This window comes from Harpia harpyja, chromosome 8, assembly GCF_026419915.1.
Source record: "Harpia harpyja isolate bHarHar1 chromosome 8, bHarHar1 primary haplotype, whole genome shotgun sequence".
NCBI classification, from domain to species: domain Eukaryota; kingdom Metazoa; phylum Chordata; class Aves; order Accipitriformes; family Accipitridae; genus Harpia; species Harpia harpyja.
This window is the reverse complement of record NC_068947.1, coordinates 36,172,983-36,193,794: the sequence shown is the minus strand read 5'-3', so window position 1 is coordinate 36,193,794 and position 20,812 is coordinate 36,172,983. Positions and strand designations below refer to the sequence as shown.

Here is a 20,812-nt window from a genome sequence, read left to right as displayed (position 1 = left end):
GCTGCCGCTCGACTCTTGCACAGGAGTCAGAGCGGAGGTAAGATGGCGGAATGGCGTTTGCATCTCCAGCCGGCCACCTCCTTCCCCGGCCGGCAGCGGGTCCCCTTCCCTCGGCTTCCCTCTGCGGTCAGAGGGGCACCACCCGCCCGAGTTTCGAGAGCGCTCAGGAAAAGGGGTCCGGTTTCCCCCGGAGCTGCCGCTCAGCAGGCTGCCAGCGGCAGCAAATCCCAGCCACCGGGCCCACCCGTGTTCCCCCCGGTGGGGCGAGACCCCGTCCCCGCAGCAGCGGGAAGGGGGCACCGGGGGCACCGCCACCCATCCTGCCGCGGCTGGCCCCGCCCCGGGGCGGAGCTTCTTCGCCTGCCCCGCCCGCCGGCCCCACCCCGCCGCGGGGAGGGAGGTGCGCCGGCCTGAGGAAGGCGACCGCGCGCCTGCGCGTTGCAGCCGCTGGGCCGCGCGCGGGGCCGGAAGTGGGGCGAGCGGCGGCGGCCGCCGCCATGAGCTTCCTCATCGACTCCAGCATTATGGTCACCTCCCAGGTACCCCGCTGCTGCGCGGCGCGGCCCCCCCCGCCTCCCCGGAGGGGTGAGAGGGGGGCGAGGTGGGTCTCGCCGCGGCCTGGCTCACCCGCCGTCCACCCCGGAAGCGGCCGTTGGGAGCGCCTGGGCGGGCTTTGCCTGGGGGCGCGCATGCGCACCTCCCGGCGCGCGAGGCGCGCGGAGCCCCGGGGCAGGCTGCGGCGGGGCGGTCCCGGAGCGGCGGCAAACGGGAACGGCAACGGCGTGCCGTGCCGTGCCGTGCCGTGCCGTGCCGTGCAGCTGCCGCCCGCGGTACTCGCCCCGCTGCTCGGGCCCCCTTGGCCTCGCCTGCTGAGCGGAGGGAACGGCTCCGCGCCTGGACGCGTTCGCCGCCCGCCGCTCGGCAGCAAAGGTGGAAGAAAACCCCTCGTCGCTGCGAGTGTAGGGGTGTTAGGCCGCCAGTTTGTCACCTCATGGCTGCCCGCCCTTTTCTGTCCCCTGCGCTCCTATTGCAGGAGAAGATAAGCTGCATACGTCTTTAGACTGCTTCCTTACACGTCTTGGTGACCGTTGCTCTCGTGCAATTGTCAAGTCGGAGTATAATGCATAAAAAGGTTCAGTAAATAAGGTTGGAGGAAATGGCGCTTTTGTAATACTGCCTCACTTCTATAAATTTAAATTTTCTTAAGTTGGAACAGACAGGGAACTTCATCTTGCTATTCTCTATTTAGTACTTATTTTGTTTCTGATATTCTTCAAGAAGGCTGGTCACAGGCAGTTGGACCAGATGATTGTTGTAGGTCCTTTCCAACTGAAATATTCTATTCTGTGCTATTCTATTCTATTCGTGTCTTCTACCCCTGGTTTGCCCCGAGGAGTTTGCTTGTTTACAACTTTGGAAGATTTTTTTATTATCTGCTTTAAGGAATTTAAAAAGACGCCACTGTTTTATCTTAAATGCTTCCTTCTCCATTGATCCATCAGATTCAGCACTTCCTTCAGCTTTTTCTTTCTGCTGCCATCGAAGTCATCTTTCAATTAGTCTTTGTTTTACACCAGCTGTTTTACACCAGCTCCACCTAGGAGCCCTTTAAACCTTTTCATGTCATCCTGTCTTCATCATTATGAAGTGGGCTGTGGTCTTAACATACGTGAAACTGTCCTATTGTTTTGTGGGAGGAAATACTGCCTCCTTCTTCATTAGCCTCCTTTGCTAGTAATTTATTGTGTCATTGTGTTCTCTTTGACCTTCCTTTCCTGCTTGCTACCCTGCTCCCTCCTCAGTAAGCATCTAAATACCCTTTCTTCCTGTCTGCCTCTGGCAACTGAGGTGGTCCAACTGTTTGTTTCTGCCAAAAGGGGAAGGTTTTGCTCCCTCTTCACTTCCACTTTGCTACACAGTCATACTCTCTTATTTGTGCTCTCTTCAATATTTGGTTAAATGAGTTTAATTGCATCACAGAGGGATCTGATAAGCTTCTGAGCTGGTGTGAAATTTTTGTTCTGTAATGAGGCGGGATGAGCTGAGGAAAGAGAACCTTTCCCCTCTCAGCAGCAGTTGGTTGTCTTATATAGACTTTAATGAACAACTCTGTAGTTTTCAGGACAGCTTTTGGCTGTTTCTTAGAAGTACAATGTCCTCCTACTTGATAATGCTTTGATTTTTGCTCCTAACATGCTTTTTCACTGTTAACAATTCACCCAGAACAAAAACTTTCCTATTATTTGCTTTGCATTCTGAGATCTAACTAATCTAATTGCTTTTCTTTCATTTGTGATGGCAGCTTTGCATCTTCTCATCATCAAAAGTATCAAGTTTATCTTAAATTGCTGCAGGTAGTTGTCAAATGCTCAAGAATTCTCTGACTTAACATGTCACATTCACCTGCGGTATCTTAGAGTGTGAACTGTTAACATGTTTTTCTATGCTTTTGTACAGTCCCTAACATATGGGAATTCTAGTCTTCATATATAATTTCCTCTGTTATTATTGTACTTGATTATCTCCTCATCTCTTTATTTACTTATTTCTTTTTGAAGAGTTTGTCTCTACCTTTTTCCTCCTTCCCACTGTTAAATGTGAAATTACTTCATGTAAATATCACTTGCTTATCACACTTCTTTAACTTATGACCTGTAGATAGGAGGCTTATGGAATGTCTTACCTTTTTTTTTGCTATCAATTACTTTAAAGTCTGAAGTCCTCCTCAAACAAGTGTTGCCAGCTGTTACCAATCACTAGACCTCGTTCCTATTGCAGTTCTCCTTTCAAGGCAAATATGTTTGATCTTCCTTGCCCAGCATTCCAGGTATTCCTTGCCTGTAAATCATGTTAGTCTGTTACCTTTGCCACTGCTGGGATCCAGTTACTCCTGATGCACAGTGGAATCATCCACAATGATTCCTGCATTTTTGTCTTTGAAGGTTTCTCATCTCCACAGGGGGACAGAATGCTATAGCTTTTTCCATGTGCTCTGAGGAGAAATACTATCTTTGTCCCATGCTTTCTGACATATACTGATTTTTCTCTTTGTTTTGGTCATAGCTACCTTTATAAAAAATACTAAATATCTTCTGAATTCTCTTTTTGCTTGGGTTCTTTTAAATCATTGCACTCGTTTTAGTCTTCTGAGGAATAGACAGGGCTACCCATGGAAGGCCTGACAACACGATCTCCTTTTACTGCGTGAAGATGGGTAGTTACGCTTTTGACCACATTGCTTAATTATTTATTTCATTTAAGTTATCTGCAAAATAGCTGTGATATTAAGTTTGTCTCTTCAGGTGTGTGTTGAAACTTAACTAAATTTTGTAAAGTGCTCTGAGAGCAATTGAAATGCAAAGCATTATTGGCTTGTCCTGCTTCACCTACCTTGCCTATGTGGCTTTCTGCAACTCCAGATTGTGGTTTGAGGCATTCAGCACTGCCATTTCCCTACCTTAGAGGTGCTTTTAACACCTTTCATCCACCTTGTGTTAGTGTGTAACCAGATTCAGTGTAAAGACCTCTTCAGAAAAATCAAATGCACTTCTAGTCTTAAAGAAACAGCAGATATTTTTATAAAATTTACTCATCTCTAGAAGATGTGTGTGTTGTGGACATTCAGGTGTTTACTTTGCCTCCATTACTGTGTTTCCTGTAAAAACTATAAGCTTTAATTCTGTAGATTAGAAGAGTGAAACAAGAAACAACAATGCAAAGGATTCTGGCAGGCCAGGAACCAAGGAATTCTGAGAACTTGGGAATACAGAACTGAGCTGTCTTGACTGGATCTTCTGTAAGGTCATAGCCTTCTGTGTCTGCTATGCTTGAATATTTAAAATATTCTTCTCTCTGTGGTACTGCGGCAAGTTTTAACCTTTTGTGGATCTTGGGTACTTTGGCCCAGCTCTTTTCCTTCCGTTTGTTTCATCTACAATCAGTAGTGAGGTAGCTTTGTATTTTGCAAGCTGCTGGATACAAATGTTAAGTGCTTCATCTTTTCTGCAGGTGCTGTTCTTTGGATTTGGGTGGCTATTCTTCATGCGTAAGCTCTTCAAGGATTATGAGGTGAGAAGGGACTTTTCATTACAGGTCTATATCTTAAAAATTACTCCCAATTATAGAAATATTTTTAAAACTGCATTTGGCTTTTTTCTTCTCTATAAGCCCTCTTATCTTGTTTTTAATTGTCTTTACAGTTACTTTCTAATTTCCTCTTGTGCTTCAACTTGAAAGACTCCTAGATGGCTGAGGAAATGGGTTCTCTGGGGCCAGTGAAAGTTTCCATATTGGCTACGGTTAAATAAAAAAAACCAAAAAACATGGAGGAGGTGCAGGGGTAATAGGAAACTGTTTTGCCTTTTGCTTGAGTAAGCCTGCCTTATGTAATTGTAAAATTTTTGAGGCAAAATCAAATTCAGTGGTTAACTTTAAACTCAGTGAGGTGTGTTCACTGTGGCTGAATTGTTTGTCTGTTATCCCTAGAGATATGAGAGAATACAGTCTAGGTCACAGATGGCTTAAGTGCGAGCCAAATTCAGACCCCAGAAGTTTTTCTGATGTGGATCTTACTTTTAAATCTAAGGTTAAGATCAAAGAGCTCTGTTAGCAAGGGCCTATCATTAGTGAAGTTGACGTAGAGCACTGCACGCTTGACATGCCTTCTGTGTAAGGCATCTCTGTTAAATGTGCCAATAGCTGCAATCAGTGTAATACTGAGCAATGTAGGAGTTCGCCCTCTGGTTTCTAACAGGCTGTTGGTTTCTTCCTGTTTAGATAAAGGGCAAGGTGCCTTGAAGCAAGAGACCCAGTTGTGTGCCATCGTACCTTGTGATTTGTTTTTGTTACCTGAGGGATATCAGCATGCCATTTTAGGAATGGAAATGCCTGATGTCTCTGGTTCGTTTTCTCCATTGCAGGTGCGACAGTATGTGGTCCAGGTGATCTTCTCTGTGACTTTTGCATTCTCTTGTACCATGTTTGAACTCATCATCTTTGAGATTTTGGGAGTGCTGAACAGCAGGTGAGTCTGGGAGCTCACTCAAGGACTACCCTGCCTTGTGTTCTGCAGCATCTTCAATCCAACTTCTAAATTAATGGATTAGTCTTGGATTGGGGAATTTGTGTGAGAATATTGTCAACAACTCAGTGGAGGTGTTTGAGCAGCAACATTTGTGTATTTGACAGAACATGAGACTAGAAGCCATAAGTTCCCAATTTTCCATGCAATTGCTGTTGGTGTGGTCTAGGTCCTTGGGGCAAGGCATTAGTCTTTGACTTTCTCCATTTGTGAAGTTAAAAGAAATGATTTCTTTTATGGGAGTATTGTGAAGCTTCAGATCATGCTGAAGAGCACTTTTCAGATGTTAAGGACTATAGAAACTACAAGTGCTAGTTTTTCTGTGGTGGTCAGAGCAGCGAATAAGATGTGAAGCTAATTGTGGAGTGAAAACTACTTCTGTAATGATACGGTATTTGTGAATCAAAGGCGCATCCTCCCTTGATATAGGGTGGAGACTTCTACATAAAGAGGATGTTAAAAACTGTCTACTTCAGAAGTCACTAGGAAAGAGAAGGTAGAGCAGTAACCTGTAGGGGCTAGCTGGGTGTCGTGCTTTAACCCCAGCCAGCAACTAAACACCACGCAGCCGCTCACTCACTCCCCCCCCCCCCCCCCCCCCCCCCAGTGGGATGGGGGAGAAAATCGGGAAAAGAAGCAAAACCCGTGGGTTGAGATAAGAACGGTTTAATAGAACAGAAAAGAAGAAACTAATAATGATAATGATAACACTAATAAAATGACAACAGCAATAATGAAAGGATTAGAATGTACAGATGATGCGCAGTGCAATTGCTCACCACCTGCTGACCAACACCCAGCTAGTCCCTGAGCGGCGATCCCCACCCCCACTTCCCAGTTCCTATACCAGATGGGACGTCACATGGTATGGAATACCCTGATGGCCAGTTTGGGTCAGGTGCCCTGGCTGTGTCCTGTCCCCACTTGTTGTGCCCCTCCAGCTTTCTCGCTGGCTGGGCATGAGAAGCTGAAAAATCCTTGACTTTAGTCTAAACAGTACTGAGCAACAACTGAAAACATCAGTGTTATCAACATTCTTCTCATACTGAACTCAAAACACAGCACTGTACCAGCTACTAGGAAGACAGTTAACTCTATCCCAGCTGAAACCAGGACACTGGGTTTCCTGTTTATTCTCTCTCGTCATACTAGTATAAGAGAGCAGTCAAAGGAGTTGAAAGGCAAGAAGTACAAAACTGGTAAAAGGTAATGTTAGTTCTGATTGTATGTTATTAATCTGTAGAGCTTGCAGCCAGAGAGATCACTGAGGAGAATGCTTTTATAAGTGTCAATAAAGGGCTGGACATCAATATAGATGAAAATGTTTGCCTCTGAATTAGCTAGGAAAAAGTGACAAGGATCCTTGTAATTTCTCCTTCCCCAAGGCATAAAGAAGATATAAGTTAATATTGGGAACAGGACTTGTATTTTTCTATCCAAGCTAAATGAAAAGTCAGTTCAGCCAAGATGAATCTCATCTGCATTGGACTAATCTCCTTTGGTCAGAGGAGTATTGATGATTTTGGTATATATGTGTATTTTTAAATTCTTGCTTTGCGATGTCTTGCAGATGAGACAACTCACTTTGAAGTGAAACATGTTGAATTCTGAACATTAATATTTTTAATCTTGTCAATTTGAATTAGCTCTTTTTTGACCCAGCCACTCATTACAAAATTAATTACTGCTTATACTTAGTTTTGATTTACTGTTCGACTAGATGAGCAGTAAGTCAAATGAATGATGCTGCAGCCGGCATTTGTCGCTGTAGAAATACAGTATTTGATAAAATAGCCAGATATTTGTTGATTTTGAAGTGCACATTCTTGAGTTCTGTATTAAAAAACAAAACAAAAACCCAAACCAAACAACTCCCCCTCCCCAACCCAAACACCAAACGAAATCCAGAGTATTCTATATGCTAGGCCAATATTATCCAATGCTTGATGTAGTTGAAAGGATTGCATTGACATGTGATTGTCTTTGAGAAATTTGTTCTATTATGATAGCGTGCTAATCAGTATTTTGGCTTTATTTCAGCTCTCGGTATTTTCACTGGAAGCTGAACCTGTGTGTCATTTTGCTCATCCTAGTCTTTATGGTACCCTTCTACATTGGTTACTTTGTTGTGAGCAATATCAGATTATGTGAGTATTTGGTTTATGGCAGTGGGGCTGTTAACTTGAGATTATGCGTACGAATGAGAAATACCTTTTCTGAGAGATAGAGGTGTTGGTCACTATCCCTGTAGCTCCCTCCTTCCTCTGGCTTTGTTCTGGCTAGGTAACTTCTCTTTGGAAATTTAGCATGAACTGTTTATTGAGCAGTTAGGAGATGCTTTACCTGACCCCAACAAATGCAGCTTTTCTTCATGGGTTTCGACAAAGTTGCGCACTTTAGAGTAATGTTACTGGAATTTGTTCCTTTACAATTTTAAGCTTGCAGCCAAACCCTGGAACCCTTGGCAAGGCTGTGTTGTTCTGCTAGAGGGTAAAAGAAATGCGGCAGAGAAGCTCAATAAATTACTTTTGCTTTTTTTGCTTACTACTGTCTGAATGAGGCCTCTTCCATGTGCTAATGGACACGTACCCTTGAGCTATTGATATTCATCGCCCTTTTGTATTAAGCTTAGACATGTAGGTTGGAAGTATAAAATGTGTAGTTTTGGCATGAAAATGAAGTTTTCAAGTTTCATGTTCAGGGTCACACAAGAAAGGTGCAGCTAAGTGTTCCCCTGTTCATAGTGCAGCCCTCGTCATACATCTGTGGGGAAAAGCCAAAGTGGTACATTGCTGCATTAGCTCTTGCTATGTCTCTCAAATAGCTGGTTCAGTAGGAAGTGAAGGGGTGCATACTGCTAGCTGTAGCTCTGTTAGTTGACACCTGTTTTGGCCACCTGTGCTCAAAGCAGCCTTTGGACTGAGGTGGCAATTTTGCAAGCTTGAAGAAGCCCTAGCGGAAGAATGTCTTTAAAATACTGGTTTTTTTCCTCTCCATTAGTGCACAGACAGAAACTGCTTTTTGCGTGTGTTCTCTGGTTGACATTCATGTATTTCTTCTGGAAGTTGGGGGATCCATTTCCTATCCTCAGCCCAAAACATGGTGAGTTTCATATTCTTGCTGATTAATTCCCTCCTGAAAATAGGCTTTGTTATCTCACTTTTATCTTGGAGCTATTATTATGTTGTCTCAGCTCTACAGTCGGGTCTGTAGAAAGTAGTTCTTGCAACTGAGCGTCCACTCTGCTTTGAAATCTGCAATCTGGAGGTTGTCAGACTGACAGAAATGGGTGGATACATCTGAATTATTTGCATTAGTTTTCTTGCAGTACCACAGGAAAACTTTAGGGAAGTGAATGAGTCCTAACTGAACCTAGACTAGGTAAGAACACAGTGTACTTTTTGAGGACACAAAAACTTCATCTCTGCAAATAGTTGATCACAATTTTTATTCGCTTGTTTATTTTCTTGTGGAGACTAAAGCTAATTTATTTAAGAAGAGAATCAACAACCAATCCTTCATCTGACTTTTTTCAGTCAGATTATTGTTTCTTGTGACTGAAATCAGATCACTTTAGCATAGGTGGCTGTCCAGTTGACAAAACATGGCAGGGTGCCTAAACACCAGAGCGATATAGACTGTAGCCAGCAACATGTCTAGCTAGCTTCAGTACAGCTTTGTACACCGCCTGAGCCCAGAGGCAGTACAGTTGCACGGTACTAGAATGTGAGTTGGTAAGTCCTGCTGGACGCCAGAGCTGTTTATGTGCAGAATTAGCTTGGGTATCTCTGCATTGGAGTCATGGAACTAAGAGTGAAGTGTGAAGATACTGTGTGCACTTGGGCTACTTTGGGTCCAACAGTAGCTACTTTGGGTCCACGTGTTAGCATGTGCCTACCTGTACTGAATCCTTCAGGCACTTAAACGTGCCGAAGGATAACAACACTGTAGAACCAGACTATTTGTCACCTTGGTTTCCTGTGTAAGTTATGTTGCCCTTATCCTCTGCACTGGAAAATCGTTTGTATGTATATTGTTCTCAACAGGTGAAATTCAGTCGGTTTCACTCAAATTGGTGAATATGTCTGTCTGCATAGATAACGGTCAGCTTAATCTTTCTGTGCTCTAGGAAGCTACTTTGTACTAATCTGTAAGAGAAAAACTGAAGGATACCAACTGCTGTAGGGTTTGCTCACCCTTTCATCTGTGATCCTAAAACTTCTCTAAGAGAAAGCGTGTATCTGTGTTTTGTAATTGTGTCATTTGCCACTGAAATACAGCAGCTAGTATATAGTGCAGATCCCTCTGCCCAGTGTTTCATTTCCAAGAAAAACATGTATCCACTTTGAGTTGCAGAAGGTGCTTGAGATGGCAGAATATAATAACCCAACGGGAACTTAGCTATGGGGTTTAGGTAATCCTCTTCAGATCACTGAAAAGGTTATGTGAAGCTGCATAACAACTGCAGATTTCCAGAACTGGTAGTGGGGTGTTTTCTATATTTAACTTCTGCTTCACAGGATGGTGCCTCCACAGTGCCTTATCCTATCAGCTGTAGACATAAAGTTAGAGCAAAGGATTCTAGGGGTTTTTTTCCCTGCTGTACTGCTGGGGTGCTGCTGCCCTGCATGTACGGACAAAGCTGCTGCAGGGCTTTGTTGTGTGGTGGTGGCCTAATTCAGACAGGTGGGATCCTATTGTGGAGGGAGATGTGGCAGGAGGCCATGCTTAATGAGCCCCTCATGCTGCAGTACATTACCTGTAGTGTTTTTCTCAGTGTGCCCCACCCTGCTCACCTGCATGTACGGTGGTGTGCTGCAGCCGGGGAATTGTCCTGACTAGTGGGGCCCCTTTAAGTACCTGCACTGGCATCCTGCGTCAGGGGGTGCCTTGCCTGGGGATGGTGATGGCAGTGTGCTGCAGCTGGGAAATGCACCATCAATCAAGGGCTCTGAGTCAGGAGCCCTAGCTGGTCTGCAGCTTGTTTGATAGACCTGAGTTTGGGAGCTCATAGTAGAAGGAAAGTTACGCTTTACTCAGTTGTGTACTAGTATTCTAGTAAAACTTAACTTTATCTGCGTCGATAAAACATTCATTTTATCCGACCTGATCACAAGAGTAGGGTTGCTGTGTGTGTTATGGGGAAGCATTGCTTTAACCAGTGGAATGTCATGTCATTTTGAAGGCACCTCTGTTTTAACTGCTGCTGTCTGACAGTGTGTGGGGCAAAAGGCCAGTGTATTGTAGCACATTCTGTAGCTCGTGTAAATCTCTATGCAGCTGCACGTGACTGGGTGTCTCGGTCTCCCTTTGTGAAGTCTTTTTGCCTTGTTTTCATCATTTATTCCCCTTCTCTGAAGTGTGAAATGTGGCTTGGCGCTTGGCCATCTCAGCTTTGCGATCATGTAAGCTCCAAATGTGCTGTGTGCGGCAGCTGCTCTATAACTAGCTCCCTAAAAAGCGACTGATGTTAGTAGCACATGGCACTGTATCCTGAGAAGGCAGGCTGAGGTCTGTGTTTAATGACTGGGAAGAATAAAAGCAACTTCAGTGCTTGGTGTTGGTTACAGCACAGGCTTGATGTTCATGCTGTATTACATGAATATATGTTTTAGAGTCCACTTGGTGCTCAGGTGGAATGCCTTGTTGGTGGTCTCCTCAACAACGTGTGTGCGTCCACAAGATGAATACTGAACAGCCAGGAGCAGCATAAGCTTCCCACACTGTCGCAATTCTGCTGTCCTACAAGCACAAATTGCGTCTGATCTGGAGGGGTCACTTCTAATAACAGTTGACAGGATAGGGCTTCCTCTCTATGGCTCAGACATTTTTGGGCCAGTTTTCCAGGACTAACTGGTTTGGTAACTCTAATCCTGGTTATTGCAGAAGTGGCTTTGCGGAAGATGCCTCCTTTATAGTGTCTGGTGGATGATCTGCGTTCCCACGTCAGCAAAGTGCAATCACTAATTCTTTATTAATTTAGAACCAAAATATTAACTGTTAGTCCTCTCCAGGTCTGTCTTAAGCTTCTTCGTAGCTAGAGTTTCCCATCCCTGTTTCTAAGCATGGTAGCATGCTTTCTGAGGGAGACTTCCTACCTCTTTCTTTTCATAGTCCCTGCCTGTACTTCATATTACCTCTGGTCATTGCAGTAGGCAGGCAGTTGGATCCATAAAGCAGCTCTGTATGTGTGTTATGTTGTGAAAGCACCAAGTGTGGACCAAAGTGAAAAGAGGAAGGTTACTAATGCCGTGTTTTTCCTCTCTCAGGAATCCTGTCTATAGAACAGCTCATCAGCCGCGTGGGTGTGATTGGGGTGACACTCATGGCTTTGCTGTCAGGATTTGGGGCTGTCAACTGTCCATACACTTACATGTCCTACTTTCTAAGGTAACTGCAGCCTTGTGAAATATTTTGTCTATCTTTTTGAGATTATTCTGATTTTCCTGTGGCATTGATTCAAGTTTTTTCATAACTTTTTTTCTGAATCTAGCTATTGTCATGTCTAGATGCTAGAACCATTTCCATTGCTGAAGCTTATTCTCCTTATGCAGGCTTCTCTTTTCTTTGTTTCATGGGCATGTACATATTTCCACCGAAACAGGATAGCAGGCCTAATTGGGTGTCTTCATTTTGCAGGAATGTGACAGATGCAGATATTCTGGCTTTGGAGCGACGACTCCTTCAGACTATGGACATGATTGTTAGCAAGAAAAAAAGGTGAGAAGGCAGCAGTAGCATGAAATGATTTATTTCAAGGATTTTCAGTTGGTATGGTGCAAGATGGTTCTTGAAATTACCAAAATTATTAGTCTTTTCAGGGCTACGTGTTCCAGTGGAACAGGCGGCTGAATGGGGTTGAGCTGTGTGGTGCTTCATTCTGGCCTGATACACAACTTTGTTTTTTTCCCAGACATATGCACTAAATAGTACCCTTTCTTACTGCAGTGGCACAGATTACGCTTCCAAGACAAATTGATACTGTCTGATGGCACCTTGACTAGTCTGTAAGATGGGCACCTTTCTCTCCTGATGAATAAGTGACCCTTAAGCCACTGCAGCTGGCTCTCTTACTGGTGGTGTCAGTACAGAAATTGGTTCATACATATTGAGCGCTGTCCTGCTCTGTTGATCTGCTGTTTCCTGGTCAAAGCTGAAGCAGGCTAGTGAGCTGGCATGGACACAGCTATATTCTTGCAAATGGCAAGGTTTACGTTAGTTAAGTTTTGCAGAATTGCAAAACATTGCTAATGTGAATGCAGTGTAGTGCACAAGCATGCCGTCAGAACTCTGCTTTTGTTGGTTTAATTTATTCCACGTACCCTAAGCGAAAAAGCTACTTTTGGAAACAATGTAATTTCATTTACACTGGAAAGATTTTTGTCTGCTGTTACAAATTACATATTGCATGCCTTACTAATTGTGCAGAATAAATACAATTACCATAGTCACTTCAAAGGTTTGGCTGTGTGACACTGAATTCTCACAGCAGTCCCCCAAACTTTACTTTTGGTGCGCTAATGTTTTAATGGAACCTTTTAATGTATGACAAGGGAGCTTTTAGGTAGTCTAACCTTGCTGAATTAGTCACCAGTGTGTGTATCTGCTGATAAGTATTAGCATATGAAAGTGTAGTTAAAGCATAACTTTTTTCTTCCCCTTTGAAAACATTAAGTGGCGAACAAATTTTAACTCCATATTTGTGGTCGTGTGAGATGGTGAGTAGTGAGTACTCAGGTTTAATTGATTTAATTGACTAGAAGCATAGTAAAATACTGCCTTTGGAGTTAAAAGATACTGTGTAGTGCTGCTTCTGACTCTGTGCTCTTTTGTTTTGTATAGCATTTTTGGTCCTGTGGTCCAGGGAGAGTGATGTTGGGGTAAAAGGAAGGATGCCTGGGACTTGTAACTGACTAACACTTTCTTGCCTTCCTATGGCCAGGAAATCTTAATATAGCAACTTTCTAACCATTATGAAGAGCCACGTAAAGTGCGATAATCACTTGGTAATTATACTGAAGTTCATGTATTGGTGTTTTTAAAAAAAACACACACCCTGCCCCCCCCCCGGCCAAAACCCAGCTCCCCACCCAAAAAAACCCTATGTAGTCTCAGAAATGTGCAAGAAATAGCAGAAGCTCGAGTTCTGTAGATTTTGTTCTCTTTTTGCTTTGACAGGGAGCAGTGGCTTGCATAATTGGACTATTTGCTCATGTAAAGCAGAGCTTAAAAAGTTAATTTGGATCAGTCTAAATGCAATCCAAATCATTTGGCAGAATAGCGGGAATAACAGTATTTTACAGTGTAGGGTAAATGCTATAGTTCCATAAATTGTCAGTTACTTGCTGGCCACCTTTTCAGTACTACTGATAACTCAGAACTTATCACAAGGGTTATAAGGCAATAGAACATAAAGCTTTTTTGTTTTCTTTGCTGATCTTGGCATTTCTTCTCATACAACCCTTATTCACATTGGCTTCCTTGTCAGTAGGAGGTGGTTGTTGAAAGTTGTTTTCCCTGATGCTTTTTGCACAGGAATTATTGTTTTCTCCTTCCTGAGTGTATTCAAGTAAAGCCTTATGGAAATTCGCCTCTAAGGTTGGCAGGTTCTTTATATTCATCCTTGCAGGTATGACATAACTAAGTCTCAGGTTTGAAATGCCTAGATTCTGTGACACTATTGCTTCATTTTGGTTCATGTTAAGGTCACATCAGCCTATCTGATGTAGGTATATCACATATCTACACAGGCAAAGTGTGTGGTTTTTGCCTGTGGATCCTTTCTATGAGGTCTCCAGAACTCCTCACTTCTGTGTGGGTACAGAGATCCCTGTCAGCTCTCAGAATATAAGATTTGCCTTTGTATACTTGTAGCCTTGCGCTTCACCTTGACGTAGCTGCATTCTTGCTGCAATGCTGTGGATTGTTTGGGATGGAATGTGTGAATTGGGTACTGGGAAGAAAGCAAGGGTTGAAAATGCAGTTCTTGTATTTGGCAGCTATTAGGATGAATTGAATCGTTCTAAGATCTCTGTTATTTGTAGTCTGTGGCCATATGTGCTTTTATGTGTGTTATGTGGGGTGCCCCAAGGGTGTTTCTTTCGCTGGATATGAAGGAGGAGTGATTTTTTTTTTTTTTTTCGTTACACTGCTTATCAACAACCTTGAAGAGGGCTCAGTGCCAAATGTAGCAATACTGGCTGCAGCTACAAGAAAGGGCCTAAACACTGTCAAATCATGGGTCGCCTTGACAATCCTATGAATAGTTTTCAGCTTAGGAGTGGATAACTGGCTCACAAATTTGAATGGGGAGAAATGTGAGGGAATGAGGCCAGAAGCTGGCACTGCTCATGGGGATTATGCTGTGGTGCACATGGGAGTGTGAGGGACAATATGCAGCTGCTGCTGTAGTGTTGGTATTAGCTTTAGGAGTCATGTTCAGATCACCTGAAGCATCCAGTGGTTCAGTCCAATAATGGATTTATGTGTTTCTGCTTCATAACAGCTTGTCATGCAGCCCAATAGTGAGTGACAGCATATCAGAGAGTCTGCTGCATACCATCCAGCGCTCACAGTTCTGTGGAAGAGGCAGATGTGCAGTGATAAAGGAGAGGTGTTCCAGGGGAGAGAGGAGCATGAGAAGTCTTCTGATTCCTGAACCTGAGATAGCAGAGTCTTGTGTTTGGGGAAGGGAAAGTGACTAATGATATGACTTAGAAATCCATTTGAATTTGAATGTTTATTTTTAATTGGGTTTAAATCCCTTTAAGGTTTGAAATAGGATCCTGAATGGAAGTCTTGGGAAGTGTCTTATTGAATCTCGCTTGATTAGATCTGGGCTCTACTCCAGAGCTAATCAAGATAATGTTATGAAGCAAGATTGGTGCTTAGGGGGGAAAAAAAAAAAAAGAGGGAATCTGTTTGCAGCAAGTTTTGTTTAACAGTGAATTCTAAGGAACTTTGGGGTTTTTTTAAATTTGATTTTTTTAATAAAAATACTTTAGTCCTAAGGACTTGTGTTTCCTGTTCTTTCAGGATAGCAGTGGCTCATCGGACAATGTTCCAGAGAGGAGAAGTGCATAACAAACCCACGGGCTTCTGGGGAATGATAAAAAGTGTTACAACATCTGTTGCAGGGAGTGAAAGTATCCTTCATCTGCATGCTGGCATCTGCCTCAGGAGGTGGCTCCAGCTTTCTTCTGTTTTGAAAGAAAGAGTGTTAGCTGGGCCAGTTACAAAGCGTTTGTGTTTCAGCACGTTTCAGCAGTCTGAGCAAAAGGCTTAATGTCTCCTGGGAAGTTTGCTCTCTAGCACAGTACTGTCTGACCTTTTGCCCAGGGGTTGGACACATAGTTTTACTATGACACAGTTGGGAGTTGCATGCTGCTGCCCTGCCCTATAAACGTGCTGTTGCATCAGCATGGTTGAGGTGTACAGCAGATTGCAGGACAGATGTGCACACTTATGGTGTCACACTGCAGATGTCTACCCCATCACATCACTGACATGGGAGGCATCTTTCCATTCTGATGTATCCTCTGCTCATATGACTGACCTGCATGTGTATTTTTCTCATAACTTGAAATATGCTCTTCCGGGATGGAGAGCCTGTGACGTACTTGAGCAAAACAATGGGGTTGGCTGAGGTGCTGGAACAATTTACCTAGCCTATAGTTGACTTTCTGGCCACGTTGGAAAGCCGTGAGAAAAAGAAGGGCAGTAAGCAACTAGTTGACCAAATAAGTTGTTCTCGTGATATATATATATATATATATAGGCTGGCCACTGATGCTATAGCAATGTGAGAAAAAAGGTGGATAGGAACAGGTGAACAGAAGCTGTTCTGCCCATGTGAAAGGGGTAGAAGGAATCTGTTGGGAATTACAAGGGTCTGTATTTCTCTAACTTACAGTTGCCTACCAACAATTTCTGCTAGACCACCTAAAGAGTGCAGTTTGCATATTTAAGGCTGAGGGCTCTTCTTCCTCTCCTTTCCCACTAGCTGTTAAAATCAGAATTTGGCTATTTGACAAGACTCTTCATAATAATCGCTAATCTCTTGGAGTAGTTACTCAGCAGTTTTGTTTATGAAGATGATGTGAGAGTGACATATTGAGAGATGCACTTCAGTGACAAGGGACACTGATTAAAGTGGAGCAGCAGTCTTCCAGAGCTCTGGTTCTATTCTGCATTGTGTTCTTCAGGCAGAGGAATAAAGAGCTTGTTGCATGACTGCCTGTGTACTGCCTGCCTTCTTAAAATGGAGTAGTGTGCAGTATATGTATCCTTGAGATTTTTTTTGGTGCAGTATTAACAAGGAGCATTAAGACTGAATCAAAAAACTGATCTGGGTCAAAAAAGTGATCAAACCGTTAGATGTGGCCCTTGAGCTGAAGGTGGAGAATGTTTTGTTTTTAAGTAAGAATTAGTGACGTATTCTAGCCTTGACTATGCTGGTTTGCCAGACCTGTCCCTTATCCAGCAAGAAGTGGATGCCCTAGAAGAGCTGAGTCGGCAGCTTTTTCTGGAAACTGCTGACTTGCATGCAACAAAGGTACATAGCAAAGTAACTGCCCAGGTGGGTGTTGGGAGGCCAGAGTAGTTTGAAAGAGAATGTATGTTATAAGAAATTGAAAGCTGTTCAGCAGGTAGATGTTGAAATGTTGTGATGTGGTGGAGTGAGGATCTGTTTCTTTAATTTGGGTTCTAGATGGCAGTTTCCTTCCAGTTCAGATACATACTGGACTATGCCCCATGTCCCTAAAGCCATTCAGAAACTTTTGAATTAAAACGTTTGAGTTCAGGAACATTTGAATTAAGAGGTGTAGAGGGATAAAGCTGTGTTTGCTACTACTGGTGCTCCATTAAAATTATGTGTTGTGGGTGATTGTGGAAATGATATATTTTTTTGTGTGTTCTGTTCCCCATCCCTCCTTTTGTATTTCCAGGAGAGAATAGAGTACTCAAAAACTTTCCAGGGAAAATACTTTAATTTTTTGGGTTATTTTTTCTCCATCTATTGTGTCTGGAAAATCTTCATGGTATGTAAATGTTTTATTGTGTTTTATGTGGACATAAGCAATTGTCACACCCTGCATAGATTATGCTATACATGCAGTTCATCAATTAATGCTCCAGTTTCCTTAAAATCCTGCTTCTGGAAATTCTGAAAGAAACTGGTCCTTGGTTGAAATAAAGCTCTGGATCTGTCTTTTTGTATAAAGCATTAGACAAGCAATTCTTACATGTGTGCATTTTGCACCTTCTTAGACAATCTGACCGCCCCTGCCCCTTTCCTAGGTGATACAAAGTAAGAGTCATGCACGTGTCTCACGTGTGACAATGAAGTATGCTTTTGTTTTCTTCTTTGAATGTAAATCCATCTCCCTCTTGCAGGCAACCATCAATATTGTATTTGACCGTGTGGGGAAGACTGATCCAGTCACAAGAGGAATTGAGATCACTGTAAATTATCTGGGAATCCAGTTTGATGTGAGACTTTATTAATTCTTATAGCCTTTTCAGCAATTCCAGTCTTATAAAAATAAAATCATACTGCTGAATGGGAGAGGGTGATAGAGCCATGAGAATGTGCCTTTGGCTTCTGACTTATTGAGTAGGAAGGGAAAACGCACCATGAACTTTGCTTTTGCACTGATTTTATGCTGGGATGGTAATGTGGTCTTGCCAGAGAGGTAGCGAGTTGCTTGTTTATTTTGGGCAAATGAAAACACCTTAGTCAACTTGCTTAGATTAATACATTTATTTACAGAGTAATTATGTTTGCATGTGCACATAGGTGTTTTGTCATTTATACTTTTTAAATATATCCCTGTGAATATGGGGTTCTTTGTGATTTCTCGTGTGTTTGGAGTAAACAATTGCTAATGTATTTGTGAAAATGTCTGTTATATAAGCCTGTCTACAATGGATATCTGTACAATTAGAAAATACAAAGACCCTGAAGAATTGGCAGCTGTACAATGTGGTGTAAATGGGGTTAATGTTAGAGATTTAACTGTATTCTTCTTGTTGATACAGGTGAAATTCTGGTCTCAGCACATTTCCTTTATTCTTGTTGGAATAATCATTGTTACCTCTATCAGAGGATTGTTAATCACACTTACAAAGGTAAGAGTCAGGACTCTTAATGTGGTTTTGGACCGGGAAAGCTGTTATCAGATCTTTAACTTTAGATGGGACAAATACTGTATGAACTCTCAATATGCATTTGTGTTTTAAATATCTGAATATAAATACTTGCAGAGGGAGGGAGAGAGGAAGAATACCTTCTGCAGTGTATTTTCCCACTCAGTCTCTATTGTTATTACTGTGGGGAAGAGATATAGATGCTAAATGAGATGTTAAATGTAAGCAAGGATTCAAAATGATGCTGTAGCTAGGGCTTATTAGTAAGGTTGATGAGATGGTGATTAAAAGAATTTAGATTGCTTAATTTGAGCTGCTGGTAGGACTTGAAAGGCATTAACTCAAGAGACATGTGACTCATTGTCTTGACCTGGCTTTTGGTATCTAAGCTTAAACATCAATATATATCGTTATATGACTTTTACCACGTGGTGCCACTGGCTTAGGGATATTCATGTTTAAGACTAAGACTGCAGGTTTCTGAAAGTAGGGTGCAGGCAGCCCTCCAGAAAGTGTGCTTTTTATTGTTTTTTTTCAATGAAGAAGCATTGAATGGTATGTACCTTTCATGCTGTCCTAAGGCACATCAGACTTATCTGACTGCTTATTTCCAGTGCTTTTCTTTTTTCCCCCTAGTTCTTCTATGCCATTTCCAGCAGCAAGTCCTCCAATGTTATTGTTCTGCTTTTAGCACAGATAATGGTGAGTATGTAGAACCATGGGCACACCTATATACATTTATGCATGCATACATATTTGTGTATGTATACATGTACACATAATAAAATCTTTGTATGCTGACCCACGTTAGCCACCTAGCCAATTGTGAAACAGTAACTACTTTCTCTTTTTTAATTTACAGGGTATGTACTTTGTGTCATCAGTGCTCCTGATCCGTATGAGTATGCCTCTAGAGTACCGCACTATTATTACAGAAGTCCTGGGAGAGCTCCAGTTCAACTTCTATCATCGTTGGTTTGATGTGATATTCCTAGTTAGTGCACTGTCCAGTATCCTTTTTCTCTATTTAGCACACAAACAAGCCCCAGAAAAGCATATGGCCCTGTAAGGACGGACTACAGTCACACACTGCTCTCTGTCCTTTCAACTGCACTGCTGCAACTCCTGTGGACTGCAAAACTCGAAGACAGCCAGGACTATTCTGTGTGTTCCAGCAGTGTAACTGGCTCTTTGAACTTCCACACATGTCATCATCAAGCTCTGTGGCTCATTTTGTTAAAGTGCCACAGCTTGAAGGAAAGGGGATGCACGTATTGAATGTGAGATAGTTCATTGCCAAGTTATAAGGTCACTCCTTGGCACACCAATACGTAGGGGCATTGGAACTTGCGTAGTAGGCTGTCTGAGGTAAGACGTCTTACTTTTAGAAGAGAAGGCACCAAGAAAATGTGATTTGTCTGTTGAAAATCAACTCATAATTGGGATTCAGAGGATGGCAATTCTGGAGTTGAACGTTTGAGTCTGTGGAATTAAATAAGCTTTTGTAATATTCCATGCAAGCATCACAGTTGTTTTTTTGTCAGCCCCAAAGATTTGGCTGGAAGCGAGCTAGAAAGCGGCTAGGATATGCTGCCTGGCAGAAGTGAAGTGGAGAGAATTTCACTCCATTTCTGTATGGAGTGTATGCTAGTGTGTATCACTAGTACCTACTGTCCTTAGGAGCTGGAGATTAGCTTTCTGTTGCTGAGTCTCAACTTTTTTTTCTCTCCCTGCATAAATGGAACTGAGGTTTTGGATTCCTCTCTGCTAGAGTTCATTGTGAAGTCAAAGACCACAGCTATGCATTGTTTGCCTTATATGTTACAAATTTGTTTACCTTATATGCTGTAAATTTGGTGTTCCCCACAACCTGTGTATTCTTCTACAGTAGCCCATTTCCCCTTCTTGATGTAATCAAGGCATAAATTTCATTCATGTGACTTAAACTTGTAGCTTCCCATAGCCTCTCCTAGGCTTTGTTTTAAAATTGTTCTGGAACATAAATCATAGATGGTAAGAGTAAGACCTGGGTGGGGAAAAAATAGCCACTTTAAACAATTTATTTTTGTGTTGTCTTCAGCATGCAAGGAGGCAAAGTATGCAACAGCAGTATTACAGAGCCATATATGTCACATTCAAGACAATGTGGTGTTGACTTGGAGTTAGACAAACCTGCATGACCAAATTATGTACACTATTCTAAATACCATGATCCACGACTGTATGCAGGAGAGAACAGTAGTGCTTAAACGTCTTGAGTTATGAATTACGAAGTTAGCTTAATGTTTGAAAGAAATTTCTGCAGTGTTAGCAGGAGAAAGGCATGTAATGCACAGGGTATGTTGGCTTATGCCGTTTCACAGCAGTTGTACTGCTGTTAGTATAGCATAGAAGAGTTGCCACAGAGATTGAGTTGATGGACTTGGATTAGGGGGAGAACTGCCTCTTCTGGGAGATGAGGAGAAATCAGTTGCTCTTCATTAAGAGCTTATCCTTAAAAGGCTAAGATGTTTATGAATCTATAAAATGTTTCTGCCTTCTGCTGCACTATACTTAACTATATACTTCTAGTTAGTTAAGCCT

At 42.6% G+C, this 20,812-nt stretch overlaps 1 protein-coding gene across 2 annotated transcripts; it reads left to right on the top strand.

The window, feature by feature from the left end:
* The first annotated feature begins 416 nt into the window (after positions 1–416).
* GPR89B (G protein-coupled receptor 89B) lies at positions 417–19,742 on the top strand. Of its 2 annotated transcripts, none has more exons than XM_052793890.1 (14): positions 417–539; positions 4,009–4,068; positions 4,920–5,023; positions 7,121–7,227; positions 8,081–8,182; positions 11,350–11,470; positions 11,720–11,800; positions 15,116–15,225; positions 16,546–16,634; positions 17,029–17,121; positions 17,477–17,572; positions 18,122–18,211; positions 18,866–18,931; positions 19,092–19,742. In XM_052793890.1, the coding sequence occupies exons 1-14, from the start codon at positions 498–500 to the stop codon at positions 19,296–19,298; spliced, it is 1,368 nt and encodes a 455-aa protein (XP_052649850.1). In that variant the 5' UTR covers positions 417–497; the 3' UTR covers positions 19,299–19,742. The 2 variants fall into 2 exon arrangements, with proteins under 2 accessions (XP_052649850.1, XP_052649851.1); XM_052793891.1 differs by lacking the exon at positions 417–539 and adding an exon at positions 1,111–1,132.
* Positions 19,743–20,812: the final 1,070 nt, after the last annotated feature.